Here is a 25,738-nt window from a genome sequence, read left to right on the forward strand (position 1 = left end):
TTGCCAGTGAAAAGCGGTTTATTCCTTATAAAGAATCGTCATACTTGCTTCACATCGCTATATATCGACAATGCAATCACGCTCTTTCTTCCTGTGACACGCCATCGTTCAGTTTGCGCACATCCGACTTGATTTCGACGAGACCATTCCCGTCGGAAGAACCCGGTCGATCGAGCTAAAGTTATAACAATAGTATCCAGGAAGGTATCTTGTAAAATTCGCGGAATTTAATGTAATAAAAATTATTTGTAATTGTGGTTCTTGATACAAAAACAATTCTGACAAGAGCGATTGCGTGGATGCGAAGGATATATGAATGGGGTACCGAAGCGATTTTTAATACATCGTTGCGCTAACCGATAACAGAATCGTTGACTGACGTTATTGGATTCCAAGGTGATATCAATACTTATATAATTGTACGTGATAAGAAAATAGTGCGAGTTTTTAACTCAATAGACTTATATAAACTTTAAATACTTTCAAGATATTTAAAAAACATTTTGACAAACAGAGATGCCGTTTTAAATTAATGGATCGAATAAATATATGGTGATAATTTTTTATAACTGACAAAAGATAGTACTTTTAACTAATAATTAAATTCGTTACGTAATTATATGATTAATATAAAACGTACAGAAAATAAATAAAAGCAATTCAACGAAGATTTGTTATGCCTTCTTACCTACAAATATAGATAAATACGTAGAACATATAGACAAGATTAAAATAATGTATAACAGATGACAATCATAAATCACGATAAGTTATAATTTAAGCGCAATACTTATTTACTAAAAATTATAATATAACTAGATTAAACATTGAAGACAAAAAAATTAAGAAGAAAGAAACCATCACGGTTTTCATCGTCTCCTTGACCAATAAAAGATAAATAAAAAGATCCATAAACAAAGCAATAAGCCTTTTATCGACAGTAACATCTATAATGGATAAGAAAGATTAAGAAAGAATATAAAGATGCTGGAAGAGAGAATAAGAAAAATCAGAGAAATTCTCACAAAACTGAACGATAAAAAGATATCGCGGGTGTGATACCATGTTGCATATGACAATAACAATTTGCTCAATAATGAGGGCCGGAGATTAGGGGACGCTCAACAGACAAAGAGACGTGTAAATGCCTCGTCGGGTGGGGGTAGCGTCGGGAGTGCGGCAACAACACCTACGCATCGTAACAGACACGCCGGTACGGTGCAAGTAAAACGGCAACACACTCCTCGAACTCCTATAGCGTGGTCTGTAATTCTCTCCGCGACCTCCCAGACCCCGTTGTGGTGTATCCGAAGCCGCGTGGCGCTAGCTTCGTGTCTCGGAGAGGCGGCTGGACTCTTCCACCGCTACCACCACCGCCAGCACATCGTCACCACCACCATCCCCTGCTGACGGTCGACCGAGCGGCCGACTCTGACAGTAGCTCGGCCGACCGATGACAGCCGAGGCGTCAGTCCTCAGTGCGCCAGCGTGCCGTATGGAGCGGTGGCACGCGCGTTAACGTGCGGAGCAGCACGCGTGGACGGCCAGCTGTCAAACTGTCTGCGTATCGCTCCGACGATTCCGGCGAATCCCATTTAAGTGAATCATTGCCTGTCTATTTCGGGGTCAAGTGATCGTGCTATATTGTATTTCTGATTTCCGACAGACCGTGTCTTCGTCACGCAATCCGCGCGTAATTCCCGCGCACGTATAGTTTTTAAAAGATGTGCGTCGTCTTTGACATCACGAAACCGGCATCGAACGGCTTTTACCGAGAAGACGTTCAGCGTGCGTACGCGAGTTACTCGTAAAGAGAACGCGTTGCAAAAGGATACACTCTGTTCTCACTCCTAAAGAGTGACGCACGAGGAGCAACGCGATGACGGAGCTGGCTAAAGAGGCATTCACCTCCCGCAACTACCACTTGGCGGTCGAGCTGTACGAGAGATGTCTGAAACAGCAAGGATCGAGCTACGAGGTGCTGCTTGGTTACGGTGACTCCTTGGTCAAGTGCGGTCGTATCAGGGAGTCTATTGAGATCTACTCCAGATGCTCAACGGCGATGTCCGTGCCGGCCGACAGACTGAAACACCTGGCAACCGCGCTCCTGGAGGACATGGTCGGTATCGGAGCGAACCCCAGACGGAGGCTCGAGACATCCTTCGCGTGTCCCCTATGTGAAGGCACCCTCTACCAACCGATGACCGCCGGCTGTGGTCACACGTACTGTAGAAACTGCGTGCATCCGTCAAAGAACTGTCGCGTATGTGGAATTAAAATCGCTATTGTGAGTGAAACGAATGTGCTAGTGCAAAGACTTGTGGAGAGATGGTGGCCACGAGAAGTGGAAGCCAGTCGGGCGAGGCATGAGGGTGATATTCTCATGAGGAAGGGTCACCTAGGTCAAGCACTGGAGAGATACAACCTGGCAGTTCATCTCGGTAAGAAATCACCTTATCTCCTTGTGACGCTCCTTTGTCTCTCGATGAATATTTAAGTCGTATCACGTATTTAATATATCGGTGCTCTTTATCAATAACATGATGTGCGCCTAAAGGTTCCGTTTTATTGAATAGAATAGGAAAAAAGGTTTTTATTGTGTGATTAATGATTTCTAATTAACGGAAATTAATTTTCTTTTGTGTTTCAATGACAAAAATATTTTAGATATGATATTTAGTCTTTATAGAAAAAGAAATTTATTTAAAGCTTTGCTTTGTGAGATACACTTAATAAAACCTTGTATATATTGGAAATTTTTAGCCACAAAACTTAATTTCTTAGATGCAAAAGATCTTTTCGACACTTTTAAGTATTTTTCATAGAATCCCTCTAACGCTTTATGTTATTTAAGAAGTAAGAAATGCTTACAAAAAAAATATTAGTAACTTAGAAGAAAATGAAACGATTTTTAAAAAATATATATTGTATGACAGAAAAATATATTAAAATAGAATAAATTACAAATGATAATAATAATAAAAACGTTTTAATATTACTTAATATATATATATATATATATGTGTGCGTGTGTGTGTGTGTGTATATGTATATATAACAACACCTAAGAAAAATATCTAAAAGTATTGCTTAATGACTATGAATCATTAAAATCTATTATCAAATTTTGATGTTTTCTATTTGAATCATATTGCTTATCAGTTTGATGTATCATATATGAATGTCACAATTTCAACAATGCTTTTTGATCACAAAATGCTTCTCATTCATTTAGTTTTAATTGAAATTAAAATTAGTTCAACTGGATTGTGTCAAATTTAATTTTCCTACAAAGAAATAACATTAAAAACGATTCTTAAAAATCAGGTGACACCATTTTTAATTTTTCTGTTTGCAAGCAAAGGATAAAAACATGTGGTTATATAAAGATTATTACGAAACACCTAATCTGAATAATATTTCAGGCGAGTCGATAGACTAAAAGTATATTGGTTTCATTCGCATTTTATAATCTGCCACGATTTAATCAAAATCATGAACATTTAGTACTAAAAAAGCATCTTGTTTAGAAAGGAATACATTCCTACTTTATCTGGATTAATGCAAGTAGTTGCTTAAAGAACAGGATATATTTATGGATTTAATGTGGAAATATTAGACAGCAACAAAGTAAACTTGCTGCGATATATACATACACACACACACACATACATATATATATATATATATATATATAGAGAGAGCGAGATCTATGTACATATCTATAAATATATATATCTATAAATATATATATATCTTTCGTAATAAGATTCATTCTTTCACGTATATTTGTTGTTTTTTTTCTTATTCACTTCTGTATCTTGTTTTTTATCACTCCAAGCTAAAGAGACTCCGATTATTGACCTCGGTGTAATTAATTCACTCACATCTGTTTTCTGTCGTTTAAGGTTTCAATTACAAATCCTATGACACTTAAAAATCGAAGATGACTCAAAACTAGAGTCGAAACGTACGAGAAACAAATTTATAAACGTCATCGAAATAAAGGTTGCTTGACTTTGTAATATATATTTATAATTATTCGCAAATTATAATCAGCGGTTGACTCACATTATCTGTCATATTTGTTTTTAATTTATTCATTAATTTGCATTAATTCATGAGTCGTTAACCAAACTTAATAGGTTTGTGCTATTTTATTTATTTTTTTCTTAAAAATAGACTTCTTTTTAATGAAAATTTTATAGTAAACTATCATTTATTACAAAAATTTTATATTTTCCAATATTAAATGGATAACTTTTACATAAATAAAGTCTTTGTTTAAATAATTTAATGTAAAGTTATATTAGTATTAGCTCAATATTTTGAAAATATTTCTATATAAAGTAAGGTAATGAAATTAATCATACAACGTATTGTTCACGTTTATTATTTTGTAAATTATGTTTACAAATTAATATAATGATAAAATTGTAAATCTTATTTGTTGGCTTATTAATTAAATATATTAAAACATACGAAATTATTCTTATAACATAAAATATTATTATTATATTATTCTATGAGATTAAATATGTAAAATTTTATTGCTTAGTTTTAAATTGATTTCAACAGCATTTTATAATTTTTATACATATTATACATACAAAAAAATCATTTAAAAAGGTAGTCATCTTACTTTTTGGTTAAAATATTTAGCATTGATGATTTTGAGAACATACAAAATTTTAAGACAACAAAGAATATCGCTGATTTCTGAATATTATTTATGTTTGAATAATTTCTTTGGTAAAATCTGGGAAGTAATGTAAAGATGATTTATGTTTCGAAAAACAAACAAAAGTCTCTGCGCACGTTAGAGACGAATAGCAGAAATTGAAATTGCACGTTTGATGTTTAACCCTTAACTGCTCTGACGTGGAAGAATTTTAGTCACTGAAAAATTTTTAACTCTATATATCACGAAATATTTTATACATTTTATCTACAAATACAAAAAGCTTATTTAAAAATGTGTTATTGATTATACTTATAATATAATTTTTGTTATTCAATATTAATTTGATACAAACGGAATACTACAATATAAATTTTATTGTTGGAAAAACGATGATTTCTTTTTTACTAATGATTTTTGCTAATCTTTAATTATAAATTACGTAAAGTCTTTATTTAAGCATAAATGCTAATATAATAATATAGTTTTGACAAATAATACAGTTTTAAAGCAATTAAATATTAAAAATAAATTATTGAGTTACATTCTGGTACAAGCAAACGAGTAGTGAGATAGGTCAACGAATGATATGTTTCTAGATATAAACTTGATAATTGTTCAGCAATTCTATAATTATATGTTTGCAAAGATAAACGTTTTACATGACATAATTTTTCATTAGAAGTTAAAAATTATCGAATTTCATCTTTATTGAGCTTTACCCTCAATTTTTGTTATTCATTATATTTAATTGTTTCCATAACAAATATATTGATTTTATTTTAAATGTAATAATTTTCCACAGAAATTCAATTTATAATTTATAACTGGTATTTCACATAATTAGAAATAAAAAAATCAAAGGTAAAAAACCGACAGTCGTATCACAAAGAAAAAGAAAATGAAATATAAATGTTTACATCAGCCTTGCATATCTATCTTATTTTTAAATTAATAAATAGGTTAATTGAATTAGATTGTCATATACATATATGTATATATACACTGTTGCTATACTATATAATTTTCTCTTGCTTTTCTTTTTAATGATTGTAATTACGTGTAATAATTCGTATAAAACTATTGCTGTGATAAGACAAAAAGACCCAAATTGAATACTGAAATCCGTATTCTTTTATGCATACTCGAGTGCACCGAATGTGTAAAATGCGTGGAAAGGGAGGCCTCCGTGTTCGACTACGACGACGACGCCGTTAAGTTCACGGCCAGTCCGAAGCGGTTCTTACATAACGTTTCTTGGAGATATCGGTCTGAATCGACGACGTCCCATCCGGAGACACGCTACGTCTATTCTATGAGATATAGCATATAAATATTTACGCGTTCTGAATCAATTCCTCACACCTTTCAATGTTTAACTTGCAAAACCATATTTTAGAATGCTAAATTCTTTTTTCATCATCAGCATTAAATGCACTACTTTTGTACATGTATATGATTGAAAGTATAAAAATATTAAACATTTATGATAATTCAGAATTATAATACTGAAATTTAACAAGACATTATTAATTTTCATTGACACCGAGTTAATGTATTTGAAATAATTTTTGTTGCGAGCCATGGCTAAATGATCGATCACATCATCTCAACTTCCTTCGTGTCGCTTTTTGAAGCGTATTATAGTTATATCTATCTCTCTCTTCGAGGCTATCAAGCAACAGAATTACCAAGAACAATGACGCGTATACGCGATAACAAGTGAGCGCTTCATGACTAATCGACCTCGCCAAGATCGTCCTTGTTATCTTTGTCATCACGCGTACCTTGAAATAGGATCTTTTACGAGAAAAATATTTAAGGGATTATGTATTGTAAAACACATATTGAGTTAGGTCTTCATCGCTTAAGTTTGCTATTTACCAATAATCAATAATAAGATTTTAACGAACATAAATTCAAGAATTATTTGAAAGAAATACTATCATATTAACAATTCATAACGGGAATAAAATAATAAGAAAAATATAAAAACAATTATATAACAGAGTAAGAATATTGGAAGAAAAAATGAACGTATGCAAATATGTAGATACAAAATATAAGATGCTGCTTTGATGTATTTGATACCTTGAATTGAAAAGAGTGAAACTATACGTGAAGAGAAAAAGACGTACACAATGATTATAAACCAATGTAAACAAACTCAATAAACGCAATGATAATCGCAGTATATCGGTGTAAGATTTCCTCGATAAATGCGATTAGCAAGTGACGTAGTTGTTTACACACATGTGACGCGTAAATATTGCATACAGCATTGAATCGGAATCTTCGTGAATATATTACACTATACAATAAATCGTCGAGTTAAAACGCGAAGATTACGTAAAACAACGTTATCGCTCATATGTTTACTAACGAGCGATTCTACGTGAAAACGAAATTTTAAAGATCGACAAAGAAGATCTTGCTAGGAATAAAACGGGTTATATGTATATAAATATATGTACGGTAGCCATACTACCCTCGGTCGCACCTGCATCATTCACCTGGCCTACAGGTTGATTACGGTAGTTTTAATAACGATCTTCAGTGACGCCGTACACTATACTTTAGAACGAAACTCGTTGGCACGAAAGAAAATGTATCTCATTTCGTTAGTAAATTATGTAATAGATGAGGAAATAATTACAGAGTTAAATCTTTTATATGAAATTCTTCGTCTTAAAAAAATCTCTGAAAATTTTGTTTAATGAAATATTTAAAATATATATCGTTAATTATTGTAAATCGTTAAAAATTTAATTTAGATTTTTTAAATTAGAATTAAAACTGTATTGTTAATTTACAAGAAATAAAAAATTAATAAGCTATAATAAATATATAAGTACAAATATTTACATATTAAATATAAATAAGATGCCTGGAAACAAATATCAAAATATATACAAATAATAAAAAAATATTTAAGTTTAAATAAAAGAATATTTCTACTTTTCTTCTCTCTCTCTCTCTCTCTCTCTCTCTCTCTCTCTCTCCCCCCGAAACATTCTGTATTGCAGACATCGATGATCTAGTTGAAAACATCTTCGTCAACACGCGAGAATGCTAGAGACACTCAATTTAGTCTGACTAATTTGCTATTTTAATCGGCATAAGTTCTCTTTATGTCCAGTATATTCAGTTTACATTTAAAAAATACAATGTATTATTTTTTAAATTACAAAATTATATAGAATAAAATAATATTGTATCACACACATAATTTCTTAAATAACAGTGAAAGTACACATCACAATTTGAAACACAAAGAAATTGAAAAATATTACAATACTTCTAATTTATAAAATATAACAGATTGTGTAGACCTTAATATTTAAAACACATAAACGCTCTCCTTTTCTTTTTACCTTCTTTCTAATATAAAACTGGAGTTGAATTTATTATATAAGCAATATAAACATTAACTTTGATGATAAATATTTTTTCTTCTTTATTTTATTATAAATCAGCTATATACATATTTTTATGATCATCTCGTTTTCATTTTTCTTTCTTTCTCTCTTTGGAATTCGTAACTGTCATCAGTTGGGAATCGCCATATATAAAGAATGCCACCCACAAGAGCATTTCGCCAAGACCGATACTCATCTCTCCACATATTCGCGAATCCCGGAGTTTCGTTTCTCTAAAGGAAGCTATAATTAAATTCGACGCGCCGCTGCGCTTATATAGTACAAATTTAGCGTGTGTCGCGTCGCGTCGCGCCGGTGCAACGTGCTCGACGAAATAAAAGCGATGACAGGCTACGAGGAGTGCGCTTTTACGCTCCTTAACTATGCACGCGAGCTCCATATATCGGTCTTGCTTACATAATGATCGCCGACGCTGCTTTTCTCGCCGCCGATAAGCGTCGCAAAATTACATCGGTGGATTTAATGGCTACAGCTAAGCGATTCTTAAGTCCGATGTCATTGTTCTACACATGCAAATTAAATCATTTAATTGTTAAATGTTGACTTTTCTTAATTGTTAAATGATTTCTATTTCAGAATGGTTTTCTGAAAACCTTACAATTTCTTTTATAATCGGCTTTATTTTAAAATTGGTTTAAATTTATATTCACGTAAGCCTAATTATAATTAGTAATATATAAGAAATTTTATTATAATATTTTTTACTATTACATATAATTATACATATAAAAAATTCTTACATATACATTTTAATTATTTCTTACAATTTAAAAACGAAAAATGCAGAAGGTTAATGATTAAACTTCATATAATGATAAAATAATAGAATACTTTTTTTTTTAATTATCTTTTGTTATCGATACAGTATATTTATTGTTCAAATTATATATTGCATTTATCAATACGGTGTAATAACAAAAGTCTTTTAATACAAAACGCTTATGCAAGATGATATTAAGCTGCACGTGGTGATAATTACGTGTTATTTTAAATGAAATGCACTTTCAACCACGTTTATTTTTAATAAATGTACATTAGTATCAAATATATTCCCTAAATTAAATTAATAAAATTAAATTAATTGAAAGCATTATACAATACAATAATTGTTATAAATATTCCATAATTTTAAGTTTTCTTATTATTTTGTATGCATCCTTTTAATATTGTTTTTTGTTGAATTATTTTATAAATAATTAAAAAGCTTTAATTATATAAAAAATGATTCTTTACGTTTACATTTAAAACATCTTAATAAACGTATTTAATTAAATATACGTTAAGAGAATGTATTCGGATTTCTCTATTAAAGGAAAAAAATCTCTCAAAAAATTATATAATTGTATATATAATAAATAAGGAATATTTATATATGTCCTATTTAATTTTAATAAAAAATTATTCCGTTAGTGTTTTAAATTTTATACTTAAGATAATTTATATTTATTAAAAAAATGTTTCAGTTTCATATAAATCGGGGTCACAGCAATCTGTCGATGACCTAATTTAATTTCTACTAGTAGATCACAAATAGCTCTTCATGTATCATTTTCTACTTCGATCAATGCTGCAATAGTCGAGTAAAGCCTTGCTTGACATAGTCATGCTGAGCACTGTTGAACTTTATATGAACTTTATAAATAACGTGAACAATAGCGCAATGTTACAAAATGTGTTAAAAGCTTCCGACGTATTAAAGCAAATTTAACTTTAGCGTTTAGACCAAATTAAAATAAAAGAAATATATACGTAAATATATTTAATACAAACTTTAACTGTAAAGAAACATTTATTTTTTACATATTTATAAAGCATAAATTACAAAAAATTTGTTTAACATTATACAAGTGAAATAAAATTCACATAGGAAACTCATCCTATCTCAGTTAGAATAATGTGTTTTCTCCAAGGGAAATTAGAAGAGCGACACGTACCTCGGAAAACACGTTAGACTGTGGGCGTGCATCTCAAGAAACCTCGTGAATCCCTATTCGACCCCGGCACGTGCATGGATCTCTGCCAAATCCGAGATGTCATCGTCTATTCGAGTTATACTCGGTCCCGCAAGAGAAGCTGTCACGCGCGAGGACGCGACTCCTGCGGGTCCTATCGTATCAAGGACGCGCTCTCGTAGTGCTTCAACAATTTGCAAAAAGAGCAACGGGAGCGATTTTCGGGTCAGGGCCGCGCCGATCTCTGGTTTAGTGAAGAAAGACCTCGAGGGGAAATTTATTTTTGAGTGAGTTCATGCTCTCTCACTGCTTTATTTGCTGGTTTATTTTGCAATTCTTTATGGCGAATTATAGCGGAGAGTGTTATAAATGTTTTTATTTTTTCTTGTGTTATATATTTTTTGTTTTTTTCTACAATTTAGAATATAATTATTTTCCTTTTGAATAGAAACATTTAGTTTTAACATGTTGAACTATGATTTAATTAAGACGTACAAATTGTGCCTTGGGATAAACGTAAAATATGAACCGACATTATTACGTTTGGACAGATTTATCGAGTAATGACTTTCAGCGATAATTCACGTAGAAGATATCTTTACGATCTATTAACTAAGTTACTTATGATTATCTCTCTTTAATGATAATTTATATTTAAGCTGAAAGAGTACAATGTTGTGCATATATTTTGTCTTGCAATTTTCAGCTTAATTTTTAAATGAATTACTGTCTCAATCTAATATATTAAAACTGATCTTTCGTTAACCTAAAATCTAATAAATTGCGACTATTGCCCAGCGCTCGTAGCATTAAAGGTGACAATGTACGTATAACGTGACAGTAAATAAGACGAGCTATGTCGGAGAACGCATGCTATCTTGTTACATGAATCACGCGATAGTTTATTTAGACCAGTCTTTTAATACAATTATCACCTAAATTAATTATATCTGAATTACTTTTAAATATTATTAAAAACATTGGCAATATTCACATTTTATTTATATTTAACTTAATTTATGTGATACAATATTATATTTAATTTCTTTGTTTAATTATATTTATATAATTAAATAACAATATTTATATAAACTAAAGTAGTAGTGAAAATTGTTTTATTTCTTGATTTTGTAATAACATCGTTCTTGGCTACGTGATGATATAAAACCTTGTATAAAGCTTTAAAACCGGCCTATCGTCGATATACATTCAGAGAAACTAATCTTATCAAAGAACAATACCATGAAAATTTGCACAATGTTTTAACTTGAATAACTTTAGTAATCTGTGGCCATATGGTTATTTTGGTAGTTGAGAATTAAATTTTATGTTACAAAAATTGAGGTAAAACCAATTCTGTACTAATAAATTGTACAGATTTAATTATATAAATTTACACACACACACACACACACACAAATACGTATAGTCAACAAATTACTGTCATTTATAATTTCTTTCTTAAGGACGTGCACGTTATGTGGAGGATTAAATACGTCAACGTTCTTAATTAAGGCCAAATATGTATACTATGTGTGTCATATTTGTATACATACATAAAGAATAGTTGCGCGACGCAAACTCATCTCCTTGCAGATACAATCCGAGACATTAAGATTTGAATTGCATAAAAAAGCAAAATTACTTTTAAATTTAAGGTGTATTATTGCAGGATGGACAATTAAGAAAAAAAATGGGTAGTTTATGACGTCTGTAAGATACCGTTGATAAAAGTGGGTCATGTCCTCAATCCCTCTCCAATCTTCCATCCATCAATCGAAACTCGATTCGTTTCATGTTGGATATTACTATATATTGCAACTTATATTTCAATAAAATTACCAATCATAGATTTCATAAACTTTGAACAGTATTAATCACCATAATTATTGAAAAAATTAAAAACGCGAAAAAAGATATAACAAGTAAAAAAGACAATCTTTTACATACAGATAATTTTTTATACAGGCTTTTTAGAGTTTTCTACAGAATAGAATGACTAATGTAAGTAAAATTAATAAATCGTGATTTATAAATTTTGAAGTAATATTAAATTATTACATATCACGAAAATAAATTGCATACAAGCTTTATTATTTAAATAATTTAATTATTTCTTATTTTTATTTCTGAATTTTGTGACTTATTATTTACACATATTATTTGCACATTATTTTATTAAATTACTACTTTATTATATACTAAAAATTATAAGATATTTCTAAAACTTCTAAGTGATATTCTATTAAATATTTTTTTCTAATAATATTTATTATCCATGAAAGTTAAATAATAAACTGAACTTTGTATCGTCCAAATTATAGCTTCATTAACAACTGCCCACATATTCATAGACTTATGTCAAAAGCCAGCATATCCGCTGCTATTTACTTACATACATTAATCGTCTCCTTGATAGATACGATTTGTTAATTGATTTTACAGAAGTATTGATTACTTATGTATTTTTATGTATGTTTGTATTAAATAAATCTTTAAGAAAATTAGGTATACTTAATCATGTATCTCCTAATTAAATATAAATCGTATTTATGTATAACTTTAATTTAGTTATATTTTGAAATCACTACATAATTTGTCAACTTTTTATCAACAAATCCCTGAAGTATTATCTATTGCCACGATCTCATTATGTAGAAAGAGCAATGTTATTAATTCATTTTTTCAACCTCCCGTTTTTCAATCTCCCGCACATTTGCGACGCAATCTATCTCACGACATTTGGCCTCTAAATATCTAGCGACACATTTTTATATGCAATTATTGATCTTTTTTCGAAAACTCGCACGTCAGAATCGCGAGTTCTCCCACGACTTTTGCCCGCGACTCATGAGTGTTACGCGATCAATATACATACGTTTATACATAATAACAGCGTCACGCCCGAGCGAGTCCACGGCTCTTACAAATCCGCGAGTGCGTTTCGGTTGTGCAATTACCGCGAAGCGAAATTAATCCGTCGCAGGCGCAGTCGATTTATGTCAAGGCGACGACAGAACAGCAATCCACACGCCAATTTTCTCGCATTCGAGGGTGGCACAGACGACGCGAAAGTGCCACGAACAGTACGTGCAAGATGCTATTTTCAGATTTTTATCCTATAATGTTAATCCTGAAAATATATTAGAGTCCAAAAGAGCAACAGCATGTTCACAAATGTTGACAAATCTATCTGTTCCTATATAGATTATTACTTTAGTATCACATCTTAAGTTTTACTTCTTAAACTTTTATAAATACATAAAATAATAGTTCTTTTGATAAAATTTCAAATAATAAATTTATAATTATATTTGTAACTATAGTTTCTTATCCACACATTTACTGTAACAATTGTTTACATTTAACATTTAAAATGCATACTATGAAAGCTTAAAATACATTATCATTCTGTATTAACACTCGACAAATTTATCATGTGTGTCTGTATTATTTTAACTTTATATTTACAAAAATTCCAGGAACAAAATTTATTCATACAAATAAAAAATTAATTCAAATTTACTAGTAAACCAAAATTTTGAATTTTAAATTTTTTAGAAATATGAAAATAAAAATCTTGCTTTTTCTCACATAGAGTAACAAATTATTTATATGCATATTATTAGAGAATTTTTATCCTCCCATGCTGAATAATCCAGTGTGTCATAGAATGAATTTATCTCAGACATATGTAAATAGATATCATAGTTCCGGTCCTCGTGGACGAAGCGATAATCAACGGCAACGCAGAGGGTCTCACGAGGTTGCTTCTATCAATGCAGGGTGCTTAAATTGATTTAGCTGCTTGAACTCTTACATATTTTCTAATTGAGTCCGATTACAACTCGCTTCGCGAGAAGCGCAGTACTGAATTGCACAATGTATTGGCTGAAAGCATCTTTGCGCTGTGTTGCTGTGCTTGACATGTACGAATTACAGTTAAATTGTACGTGATTTGTCATTGTTATTTTGATTATACTTACCTTACAAACATTTAATGCAAACAAATAAACGTGCATATAAATTCTAACGATAAATAACGCAATTTCTAAAGGAAGATATTTTAATTAAAAAAATTTTTAAAGATTAAACGATCTCTGGAAAGTACCATCAAGGGTAATAACATCTCAAATAATGTGTTTAGTAAAAATAATATATTATAATTAAGTTTATTATACGGAAAATTATATATTACACATCTTTTTTTATAAAAATGTTATATAAAAATTGAAAATTAATAAAAAACTTGAAGACTTGAATGAAAAAACTAAAAAAATTATCATCGCTATATTAATATAATTCTCCTTATTATTTCTGTCAACAAAAATTTGGCAACATTATGTATTAAAAACTATATACTATTTAATATTATCATTTGTGTTAACTTATCATCATATCTTTACTAGATATTGCTGTCTTTAGTAGTAGAAAGTTACTTTAGAGATTCATTGCTATAATATATATTCAAAATTGTGTTATTTAATTTTTTTGACAATACTTGGGCTTTTTCATTTTTTTATAATTATAGAGAACATTTTTTTATAATTATTTAAAAATAATAAGTAAAGTATAATCATTTAATTACCTTATTATCGTTGGCACTCAAAAGTGACTCAACCAAAGATACAAATATGTATTATTCATAAGTATTTGTGGTTACAACGCGATCCAAAAACAATACAAAATAGAGTACAAACAATTCTAACGACTAAAACTGACTTTTGCATTGGGAAGAGTTGCTGTTGACTTGACTGAGTCACCGCGGGGCAATCCGACCAGTTAGTCGGATAACGCCTGGCACGACAACGAAAATTTGGCCGATTAAATAGAAACCACGAGCGAATGAACAAATAGCCGCGAATCGATCCGGATCTAAAGCCGAGTTTCACAGCGAGTGTTTCGCCCACACTCGGAGTTGTGATGACCTGAACGAATTACGTAAGACAATCGCGAGATTTGCTCTTACTCACTCGCCGGATTCTAAACGTGCGCGCACATTAATTCGTGATTCATCGTTTAATCCAGCGGAAGTTTTCCCTAATCGAGAGGGTAATATACGCTTTGAAAAGTATCGTCACTATCGTCACCTTCTTTTCGAGTAAATTGCCTTTTTTCGAGTCGACTCTTGCATTAATAATTAAAGAGTCTAATAGAGTGTCATAAAAAATAGAATATACTTTTATATAAAGATCAATAAGCGCGTACAATACTTATTTAGTTGAGAGAGAGAGAGAAAAATAATTATAATTTATATATTAAATTTATTTAAGTATACTAAAACGATACAAGTAATAAAGAAGAAGGTAAAATAAAACATGTACACATACTATAATAAGAAATATATTATTCACAAGAATTATCCTCTATATTGAAATTATTTTTTTAAAAATGATAGTAATAACTAATAATAACGAATAATTTTAATAATGATAAGATACTATTGTATATCATTTTATAATTTAATTTATGTAATGTTAGTGATTTTTTATTCACAATATAATGATCATTATGATTTAGTTACCTAGTAAATGCTATCATCTGCTCTACACACTTTATTAATTATTATAAATAACTTTTAATTTTCGTGTGTAATATCAATTTTATTATCCATAATTATCGATAATTTAAAAAATGAAGGTATTAACAACATTATATAATTACTAAATAAATGAATTATATTTATATATACATATATATCCATATTAACGTCAGTTATTTATAATATTATATTTTAACAATATATTAATGAAGCTAAAAAATAATTTCTCATATAGAAAACAATTGTATAATACAATCGTGTGTTACATAATTTTGCACAAAATTTTTATGGATGAAATAATGAAGTAAACATTTATACTCCAAATATTAAAAGTAATCGTATTCTTTTGCTTTTAATTTAATTGTTGTAGCGCAGTGCTTTAAAAATATTTTAATGTCGATAAGTTTAATTTTTTTAATACGGGATGATTACATATAGTTGTTTTCTCGTTTTATTGCACATAATATATAGTAACAACACATAGTGAAGAAAAGGTCGATCACGTGTGCTCTTGGCGTTTTTCGATGCTCAATGATAAAGACTATTTGGAAAACGCAAAAACTGGGTCACAGTGACACGCAACTTATTTTTTTCTCCTTGTATTCTTTCTGTATACGTATTTAGCCTTCTCCTTTATTTGATATGTCGTAATAGATTGCCGCAGAGAGAACTGGAATCCGCCATTTCAAACCTTTTTCGCCTTGCAATCGGAAACAACAGATTACAACACACCTTCCTACCTTCATACGAATCGACCTATCTTTTACACTTTAGGTATTACATAATGGTGGAGAATATTATGGCGAGAGAGTTAAGTAATAATTATCCAACTTTAGTCAATTATAAACCAGAGTTGAGGTTAAATAGGATATAAAAAATATTTTAATTAGATAAAAAATTCATTAATAAGAAATTTATAATAAAATGTACATAAATAAAGTTTTTTGTGACATAATATAAATTCGCAAAAATCAATAAGAAAAATAAATTACTGTTAGAAATACTATATATATATATGAAGACTAATTAGTCATAGTGAGTCATTTCCACTTTACTAAAAAAAAACCTTAGTATTGAAAAATTGTAGAAGAAAGTTAACAAATTATGACTAATTAGTCTTCATGTATATATTATATATATATATAATAGTAATTTATGTCTCTGAAGAGGGCTCAAGAATAATTAATTTAATAAAGAGATTTGTGTTACAATTGTATTTTATTTCGTGCAACGATTATAGCGCTTGACTCCTATTTGCCCTTTTTTTACTTAATTCCATTTGAACAATAAGGAAGATCTTTGTAAATCAATCTATGTTTCAACAAGAAAAAATTAAAAGTGTTCTCTTGTAAACACATTCTGTGCATACTGCCTGCCACGTAAACATTTAACAAATAATTATAACAAATAATATTTATTAGATTTAAAATATAATTAGATTACGAGAAGTATTTCAAGAAGCTCTCTTGTATTTGAGCGAAAAGAAATTTTGAATTGAGCACGTTCAAACAGTAATCGACAGCAAGTACTCTAGTGTCATATCGCGAATTGACAGCCGATGATAAAATCTTCTGTTTAATCGCATGCAGCGAATACTTTGCGAACGACATTTACTCTCATGCACGTGATTTCTCCACGTGAGCTTGTTGTATAACTTCTGCGTTAAAAAAAAACTACATGCTACTCGTCGTAACTTTGTTTCATACGTACGAAATTACGACCTCTTATCAATGTTACGCTTACATAACATTCTGCTCATCCCTTCCGTCAACAAAGCCCAGAATATTAGATTTCCCTAAAATTGTAGACACTTCCTATCTAAAGCATGAAACAAATATATTTTTTAAATATGATGTATAACTTGATAAATCCTGTCTACTTATAAATCTCATAAAAAAATCTTACGCCTTGTTCATTAAAAAATATTCAATTTTTAATAAAATTTGTAAAACATAGCATTTTATATAAAATGCTATGTTTTACAAATGTAAAATATAGAGCTACCACAACAAAATATATATTTATGAAACAGTGTTTGACATGTTATCAGACTTATGTTTAGAATTAAAGTAAATTCAGATCTTACGAGTAATAATAAGCTCTTATACAACAGTAATGCCTTGAGTTGGAAAATTTTTGTTTGACAGTCCCATCAGTTTACAGGCTACCAGATGCATTCTATTAAAAGTGTACAAGATGTTTATATGTGCTACATTGTTTACACAACTTAGGCACACTCAGAAGATAAAGGGGAAAGAAGCTAATTCCAAAGGTTGATCTGCTAGAGTTGATTATTTTATCTTGTCCGCCACGCTATGCCGGAAGCTCGAGGATATTGGCATCGCGTGGAGGAAACCGCGGACCAAGTTGGCGGGAAACGCCCAGGGAGTCTAGGATGGCCGGTCGATACGCGCGACCGCCAGTTACGTAAAAAGGAATAATAAGAGCATACGCCGCGGCATGCCGGCCGGTCGAACAGGTGTATTTGCTGAGATAAGATAGAGGCCGCGGTCACGTGCCCGGCGTACTGTCAAACTCCTCTGTTATGTAAACTTTGCGCTTCTCCTGGCAAACCGCCATGAAACGACGTTGTGTCGCGTCGCGACGCAGCGCGTCGGGGTCGCTCGACCCGTGCTATCGAGGATCCCGATTTATTTTCGGCAGAACATACTCCGGACTGTCACGACGAATACACCGTCGTTTCGTCCTTTCGATTGTATTCGAGAAAAGGAAGTAGTATCTTGCAGCTCAACTTGTGCAGACATTTTCTTATTATCTACTTTTTATGATTTCATGACAAGAGTTACTATTCGGTTACTTTTTTTTTTCATTATTTTTTATAATAACAATTTGACGTTACAAATTTGTTATGACTATATAATAATAACTAACTAAACGCTGAGACGCTTATGCAAAAATTGAAAAAGTCATTTTAAAAAGTAACTTGCATCATTATGCGTTTACTTACTGGTAGAGGTAATTTATAACGAGTAATGAGTAACGTTACAAATAACGACTAAAAGGTAACGAGTGACTTTTCCAATTCGTTATAAGTAACGATTAAGTAGCTTTCTAACCTTGATATGTTACCGTTACTATCATAAAAAAATTCGTCATTGCCAAACTATTATAACAGATTGTTATAACAGAGTAACAATAAAGATATTATAACACAGTAACAATAAAGAAAGTTACAAGTAATTATGTAGTTACTTTTATTTTCTATATTATACATATTATACAATTAAGATATAAAATATATTCGATTGTCTCTCTTTCCCTCTCCCTCTCTCTCTCTCACACACACACACACACACACATATTGTAATTACATTAATGTTTATACAAGATTAACTACAAAAACTGATTGATTAATTGATTGATTGATTTATATTATTGTTTAATCGTGTAACATAAAATCTAAAAATGACGTATATGTTTGGAAATAGAAATAAGAAATCAGGTAATATATTGAAGCCTGATATACTTTTAACACATGTCTCATCTTTCTGGTTAATAATAAATTAATTAAATAAGACAAGATTATTAAAATGTATTAGAAATAAAATATTATTAATTACTTATGTATTTAACATGAACTTCAATGAAATATATAATAAACTATTTCTGATGCGCAAATAAAATATCATTTTATTTTTAAATGCAAAGAAATTTTAATAAGTTTATTAAATAATTAAAAGTAATTATATAATTCAAGACTAGAACTAGAATAGGATTAGAAATATTGTGTAAACTGAATGCAAATCGACTAAATAAGTGCGAACAAACACAAATGATTAACTATTTTAGTCAGTACGGCCATTTTTTTTTTATTTACCTCAATTATACATATAAACTTAATTTTAACTCAAAAATTTATCAATATCTGAATATTTTTGTTAATTTAATATAAAAATGGCTAAATGAATATTGACAAATTTTTAAGCATTCTCCACACACGATAATATAATATCTATAAATGATTCAAATATTATTTGTATTTATTGTATTGTATACTTATGTTTTATATTATATAATAATATATATGAATATAATTATATCGAAAACTTTTAGAGAGAAAGAGAGAGTATCTCTTCTATTTACATTCACCGATATAAAATAAAGCACATTATATGGCGAGAGCGACATATCGTGAAGGCGGCAAACCCACTCATATGATAAAGTCAATCTGCTATATACTATAAACATATGGACGTGACTATACAATACCGATATGGACATTATATGCTGCTGCCCACACATTCTCAAATTGTCTTGTTCTCGATAGTCTGAATTAAAATATGCGTAAAATATTCTCGCATTTATAGAAAATAACTAGAGTTACACTGAGTAAATATAGAAGTATTATGCCAACGATAAGAGATGAACACTAAAATAACCATATACGTATAATGCTATTCTTCTTGTTTATTGTTTATTGTTTATCAATTGATAAAATGTAGCATTATACAAATATTAAAATCTTTTACAATTATACGGTCCTAAAAAGATTTTAGTATTTGTATAATGCTACATTTGATCTTAAAAAAATTATTGCATCTTGCGTTGTGGCTGTATGCTCATTTCTATTTATGTTTATTTAAAAAAAATTAATATTTTTTTTCCTAATATTCTTTTTTATTTAAAAAATCCAATATTGGTTTTAAAATTATCTAAAATTAATTAGTATTTAAAGTTTATGTATTTTAAAATAGATGATTAAAGTTTAAGTAAGTGCTGCAATAAAATAAAAATTATTTATAGCAATCATATTTTGCCTGAACAAAAATAATACAAAACATTTTTGTTTTATTGCAAAATACTAATAAAGAATTATAATAATATATATAAACAATACAATTGTCGCAATACTAACGAGAATAGGAGCTAAACAAAATCTTACTATCAAACTATCGAAGTATTAAATATTGAAAGCAAAATATCGACTGTTCAAACTTGCGCGATATTTCAATAATGTAACAAAATCATTATTGCTCGTGCTGCGATCAGGACGCGCGTCGTAACGATGGAGATCGACCGACCGATTGCGTAACGATAGATTTATATAAATGGTTACGTTGACACGGCGCGCGCGGAGCCCCGACTGTAGCCACCTAGGCCATCGTTATATTATCTAACGAGGAGCGCATCGCGTAGCCGTAGGTAGATACGTATGATACAATTTTGTTCTCTTGAGACGAACTTAGGGAAATACGTGAAAGAAGCCATCTGATATAATGAAACTAATCTTCAATATCGTCAATTTGACAATACATAACTATAAATATTACGTAACATATCTGATGTAATTTGTGCCAATATAATATCCATTATGTTTTGCTCTTGTAATTCTACAGACAAGACTCAATTCGATCAGAAGTGTTTTATAAAATTTTTAATAAAAATATATTTATGATTCTATCAGTAACGATCAGCAATAGTATTATGTAGTTGTATAAGATTTCTAATGTTTATACTCGATTTATATAAATAACAGAAAATTAATAAAAGTTTGATTATGAGACTTCTTAATGTGAGAGGAAAATATGTACATAGATTATATAATACGTAATACAATATTATGTAATATATACAAGTATTATATCACTAAATTGAAAAATGCGAAGCATTGCGTCAGGCAAATGCTAATTATTTGCGTCACAGAAAAATATTGATTTGCTCTATATTTATATTATATAAATTTATAGGTTGGAAAAAAAAGACTAGATTCTTCTCATCATTTTTTCTGCAACTTGGGTGTTATAAAATTTGATTAAATCGATAAAATCTACAACGTAATTACATTTATATAAAAGAAGATATAAGTAAATAAATGAATTAGAAATTTTTTCAGAAAAATTAAATAACTCTTAACTCTTTTTATACAGATATTTCTAACGATTAAAGTTCCACAAGTAAATATCTTTAGGTCATAAATTGATTAGACCATAAAATTGATTGATAATTAAAATTGATCTCTTTTTCATATGAGGAACTCATTCAATTGATATTGTATCGCGTAAATGTTTATTCGAATCTAACGAAATTTTAATCATTTCGAAGACTTCTGAATATGGGACTTTCGCTAGCGCGCGCGCGTGTGCGTATGCGCAGGGTCGACGTTTCTGTGAATTACATAATAAAAAACGTTATGTAAGGACTAGCGCTACGCATAATCATAGGCAGCGCTCCTGGCTTTTGCCCATCTTGACGAAATTGATCGGTAGATCCTGAATATCGAGCCGTCGATATGCTAGCTAGCTGGTATAACTGTTTGGTGAGCATCGATAAATTTGAAACTATTAATCAAGACTTCTTGGAGGGATTGTTAATTAAAAGTAACACTAGTAGTCGCTTCGGTTGTCGTAAAATTACATGAGATCTCACAATTATAAAGCAAAAAGGAATAAGTGAATTAAAAACAATTTTCTTAATTATACACTAAGATATAACGATTCATTAAGTGACGACAGGTGTGATTAAAAAGATATATAGACCACTGAATATTACTCTTTAAAAATCAGTACATATTTTCAATATGCTAATTAAAAATAAAACAATTATTAATATTTACGGATATAATTATATGTTTACACACATACTCTCTCTTACTTTTTTTCTTCTTTTCCTCTCGTTTTCTCTTACTAAAATGATAAAACAAAAAAAATTACATAAAATTTTAAAATCATTTGCAAAAATATACTATTTTTCCAAATACGCACTAGAGTAAAGTAATTTTATAGGTTTACGTAATCTGAGCGTGATAAGAGAGCAACTCAAATATTATCAGCACTATTTAGAAATTTATTTGATAAATTTTAGAAGAGCTCTATAATATTACCAAATAAATTTTCTTAGAATTTTAACACTACATAATTTTGTTATAAATTCATAATGTATACATTTAACGTATCTCTATCTGTATACTTTGGTTTCTATCAATATAATATAATAATACGAGTACGTAGAAACATTGATTCCATATTTATATGCATTATTATATTGCATTTCTTCAAAACCTTATCGATACTTAACTTTATGAGTTTCTTGGGTATTACAGTTATTAAACAACAGTGAGCACTCTTTAATCTGCAATGTTGACACACTATCGAAATCTTATCTAAACAAATACAATACGTCATTATAGATATTTATATATTTACATTTGTTAAATTCCAAACGTTTGTAAAAGAGATCTTGCAAGATTTTAAAATTGATATAGTTTTAAAATTTAAATGTAAACATCATACTATTTTTAAATCTTATATATTTTCAATCATATACTTTGTGTTCAAATAATTCTTTTTTTCTTGATTAAAATATTGTTTTGCACTAAATGATCTAATCATTACATTGTATAACTTAAAAAGTGATTTATTTTTTAACAAAAAATAATCGTTTCCAATAAATTTTTGGACGCTAAATATAATCAATTTTCTTAAATTTTCTTAAAAATTGAAAGTCCTAACAATACACAATTTTTTGATTGTGATACAAATTCTCCAATATGTCATATACCATACATATTGTAGCAATAATATGTTAATACATTAAAATAACCTTATTTGCAACTTAAATCACACATTTCTCAAAATCGAAACGCAAATAGAATAATTAAGCGAGAGCGTATTCAGCGCTTAAGAAATTTAGAATAAACAACCTTTGTTTTAGTACAGCTTTTTGTTGAATAGTTTTATAATATTACAAAAAATTCTTAAAACATGGATATAAGAAATTGTAGAGATATATCAAGATCTCTGAGAGAGAGAGTAGGTCGAAGACAGTCGGGAAACTCGATCGAGCGGAAGTATCACCGGCTGTGGTACTTGACCATGAAAAGGCACCTTGGCTATGCGCGAAACCACGGATGAAGGTTACCATTACTATTGCATGTCGAAGAGCGAGAGGCACTTTCTGTAGCTAAGAGAAAGTTGAGACACTTTCCAGAGATAATTCCTGATAGTAATTGCACCTAGCAAGTGGAACAGAAATTCTTGCGTGATGCAAAAGGGGGACATTACAATATAACAAATTTTACAAAGAAGTTACAAAAGATGTGTATTAAAAAATTAATATATAATATTTAAAGAATAATAGAATTAAAGCTACTATTAAATAAATAAGATGTTGTTAAAGGAAACATTTCCGTTTTCATAAAAATATATTATAAAAAATATATATAAAGTAGTATATATATATATATATATATGTGTGTGTAAAATATATAAATAATAACTGTAACATATTAATTGTAAAATATACATTGTTACAATACTAATCCAGAATAAATATTTATTACTTGTCAGAGTATTATGTTCCATTTTCACTAAGAACTTTTGCTAGATTCTATTACTTTTTTTCTAAATTAATAATTATGTATGTAGCCCATTTTTGAAAATTATGTTATATAAATGTTAAAACACATCATACATATTATGATACATATCTTACATTATATATCCATTCATTTTAATGTAACTGCCCAACGGCAGTATATTTCAATCATTGCTCGTAACAAAAACGGATATCGAATTTATTGAGGAAAATAGTAGGCGTCTGACGCGCGCGAGGACGAGTCTACGTCTTTAGTTATCGTCCATTATATACGTCGCCGACGTCTATTATAGATATATGTAACTGCCGTTACATAATATTACCGTTTACAATGAGCACGGCACGTCGGCGAAACGTGTCAGTCGACGATAAACAATGATTTCCGTGCTCTCGTTCGAGGAATTGCGCGATCGTAGTCATTGTAATTTCTTACTCAGTTATCTATTTTCCACTTGGATTCATTTATATAGTCGCTACTATACACAATACACAATACACATATGTGTGTAAATATATATATATATCAAAATATGTATATATGTTGTTTATTTGCTACACCGACATTTAAAAATGGTCATTTTTTAATTGCTTGTAAAAAAAGAACGAAAACTTAAAAATAAACAGTTAACGTATTAAACTACTACAGTTTATAAAGTTTGTATATTATTACTTATTATTAGATTCTATTTGTACGTAAAAAATTCATAATTAGATTTTAAAGATATTTACTAAACAGTCTTTACTAAAAACAAACAACTCTAACGGAACCTTCCTCATATAATAACTAAAATAAAATAATGCTAAAAACTATGCTATTGACAATAAATATTTAGTCATGACATTAATAACTATGCAACAAACTATATTAAATATTATGCTTGAAATTATCTTACTCATTATTATTTCATTAATTTGTTTCCAAAATTCGGATAAAGTTTTATCTGGCACATTATATATTAAATTATATTAGATTACAAAACAACTCGTCGTGATACTACCAAGAATTATTTTGTTCTTATGTAACTGCTGGAACTGCTCACTGGATCGAATGTTCAAGTTATTTTGGGAAACTAAATTTCGGTAAAATCGTTTAAAATTGTTATTTCTCTATTTTTATCTTGTGATGTCTTGAGTGTGAAATGCGGTCAAATTAATAAAATCATGATTATATAGACTTCAACAGTACTCAAAAGAATTCCACATCCTAATATTCTCGAAATTAACGCTCACAAATTTTATAAATTCCTCGTATTAATAAATCGAGCAAATAAAATTGTTTGTAAAGAAAATTGTTAAAATAGGAATCTTCTATTTTTTTTTATAACAAATTGAAGTAATAATGGAATTGATTTAAATAAAAAAATTTTTTTTTAAATAGTGACAGCTTTCTATGTGTGCGAGTCAAGTGAAATAATTACAATCAATTATACAGTCAAAAATTAATAAAAAAATTAGAAAATAAATTTACTTCAGATATAATAGAAAATTGAGATATTGTTTAACCAATAGGACATTATATACATGTATATATAGACATTTAATATCGTAGAATTTATGTATTACAAGATTATAATATTGTAGTATTGTATAAATTATAATATTATACATAAATTGGTTAAATTTATAATATGTTACATAAAAATGCTGAATGGATTTTTGAACACTCTGTATATATGCTTTCAAGTTTCCTTTGTAAGTTTATTAAATTACGTTGCACTTTTGCTTCATACATATCTCTAAAAAAAAAGAAAACCTTTTATAAGGTTTATATTTTACTTATAAAATATTG

At 29.4% G+C, this 25,738-nt stretch overlaps 1 protein-coding gene across 1 annotated transcript in view; it reads left to right on the forward strand.

Annotated features, from left to right (window-relative positions):
* Positions 1-1,879: 1,879 nt before the first annotated feature.
* LOC108782252 (LON peptidase N-terminal domain and RING finger protein 3) overlaps positions 1,880-25,738 on the forward strand; it is a 35,940-nt gene continuing 12,081 nt past the window's right edge. The window contains exon 1 of the mRNA XM_018550471.1: positions 1,880-2,441. Coding sequence (XP_018405973.1) covers positions 1,880-2,441 — 562 coding nt within the window. The remainder of the gene's footprint in view (positions 2,442-25,738) is intronic.

The sequence above is a fragment of the Cyphomyrmex costatus genome, unplaced genomic scaffold (assembly GCF_001594065.2).
Source record: "Cyphomyrmex costatus isolate MS0001 unplaced genomic scaffold, Ccosl1.0 scaffold123, whole genome shotgun sequence".
In the NCBI taxonomy this organism is placed as follows: domain Eukaryota; kingdom Metazoa; phylum Arthropoda; class Insecta; order Hymenoptera; family Formicidae; genus Cyphomyrmex; species Cyphomyrmex costatus.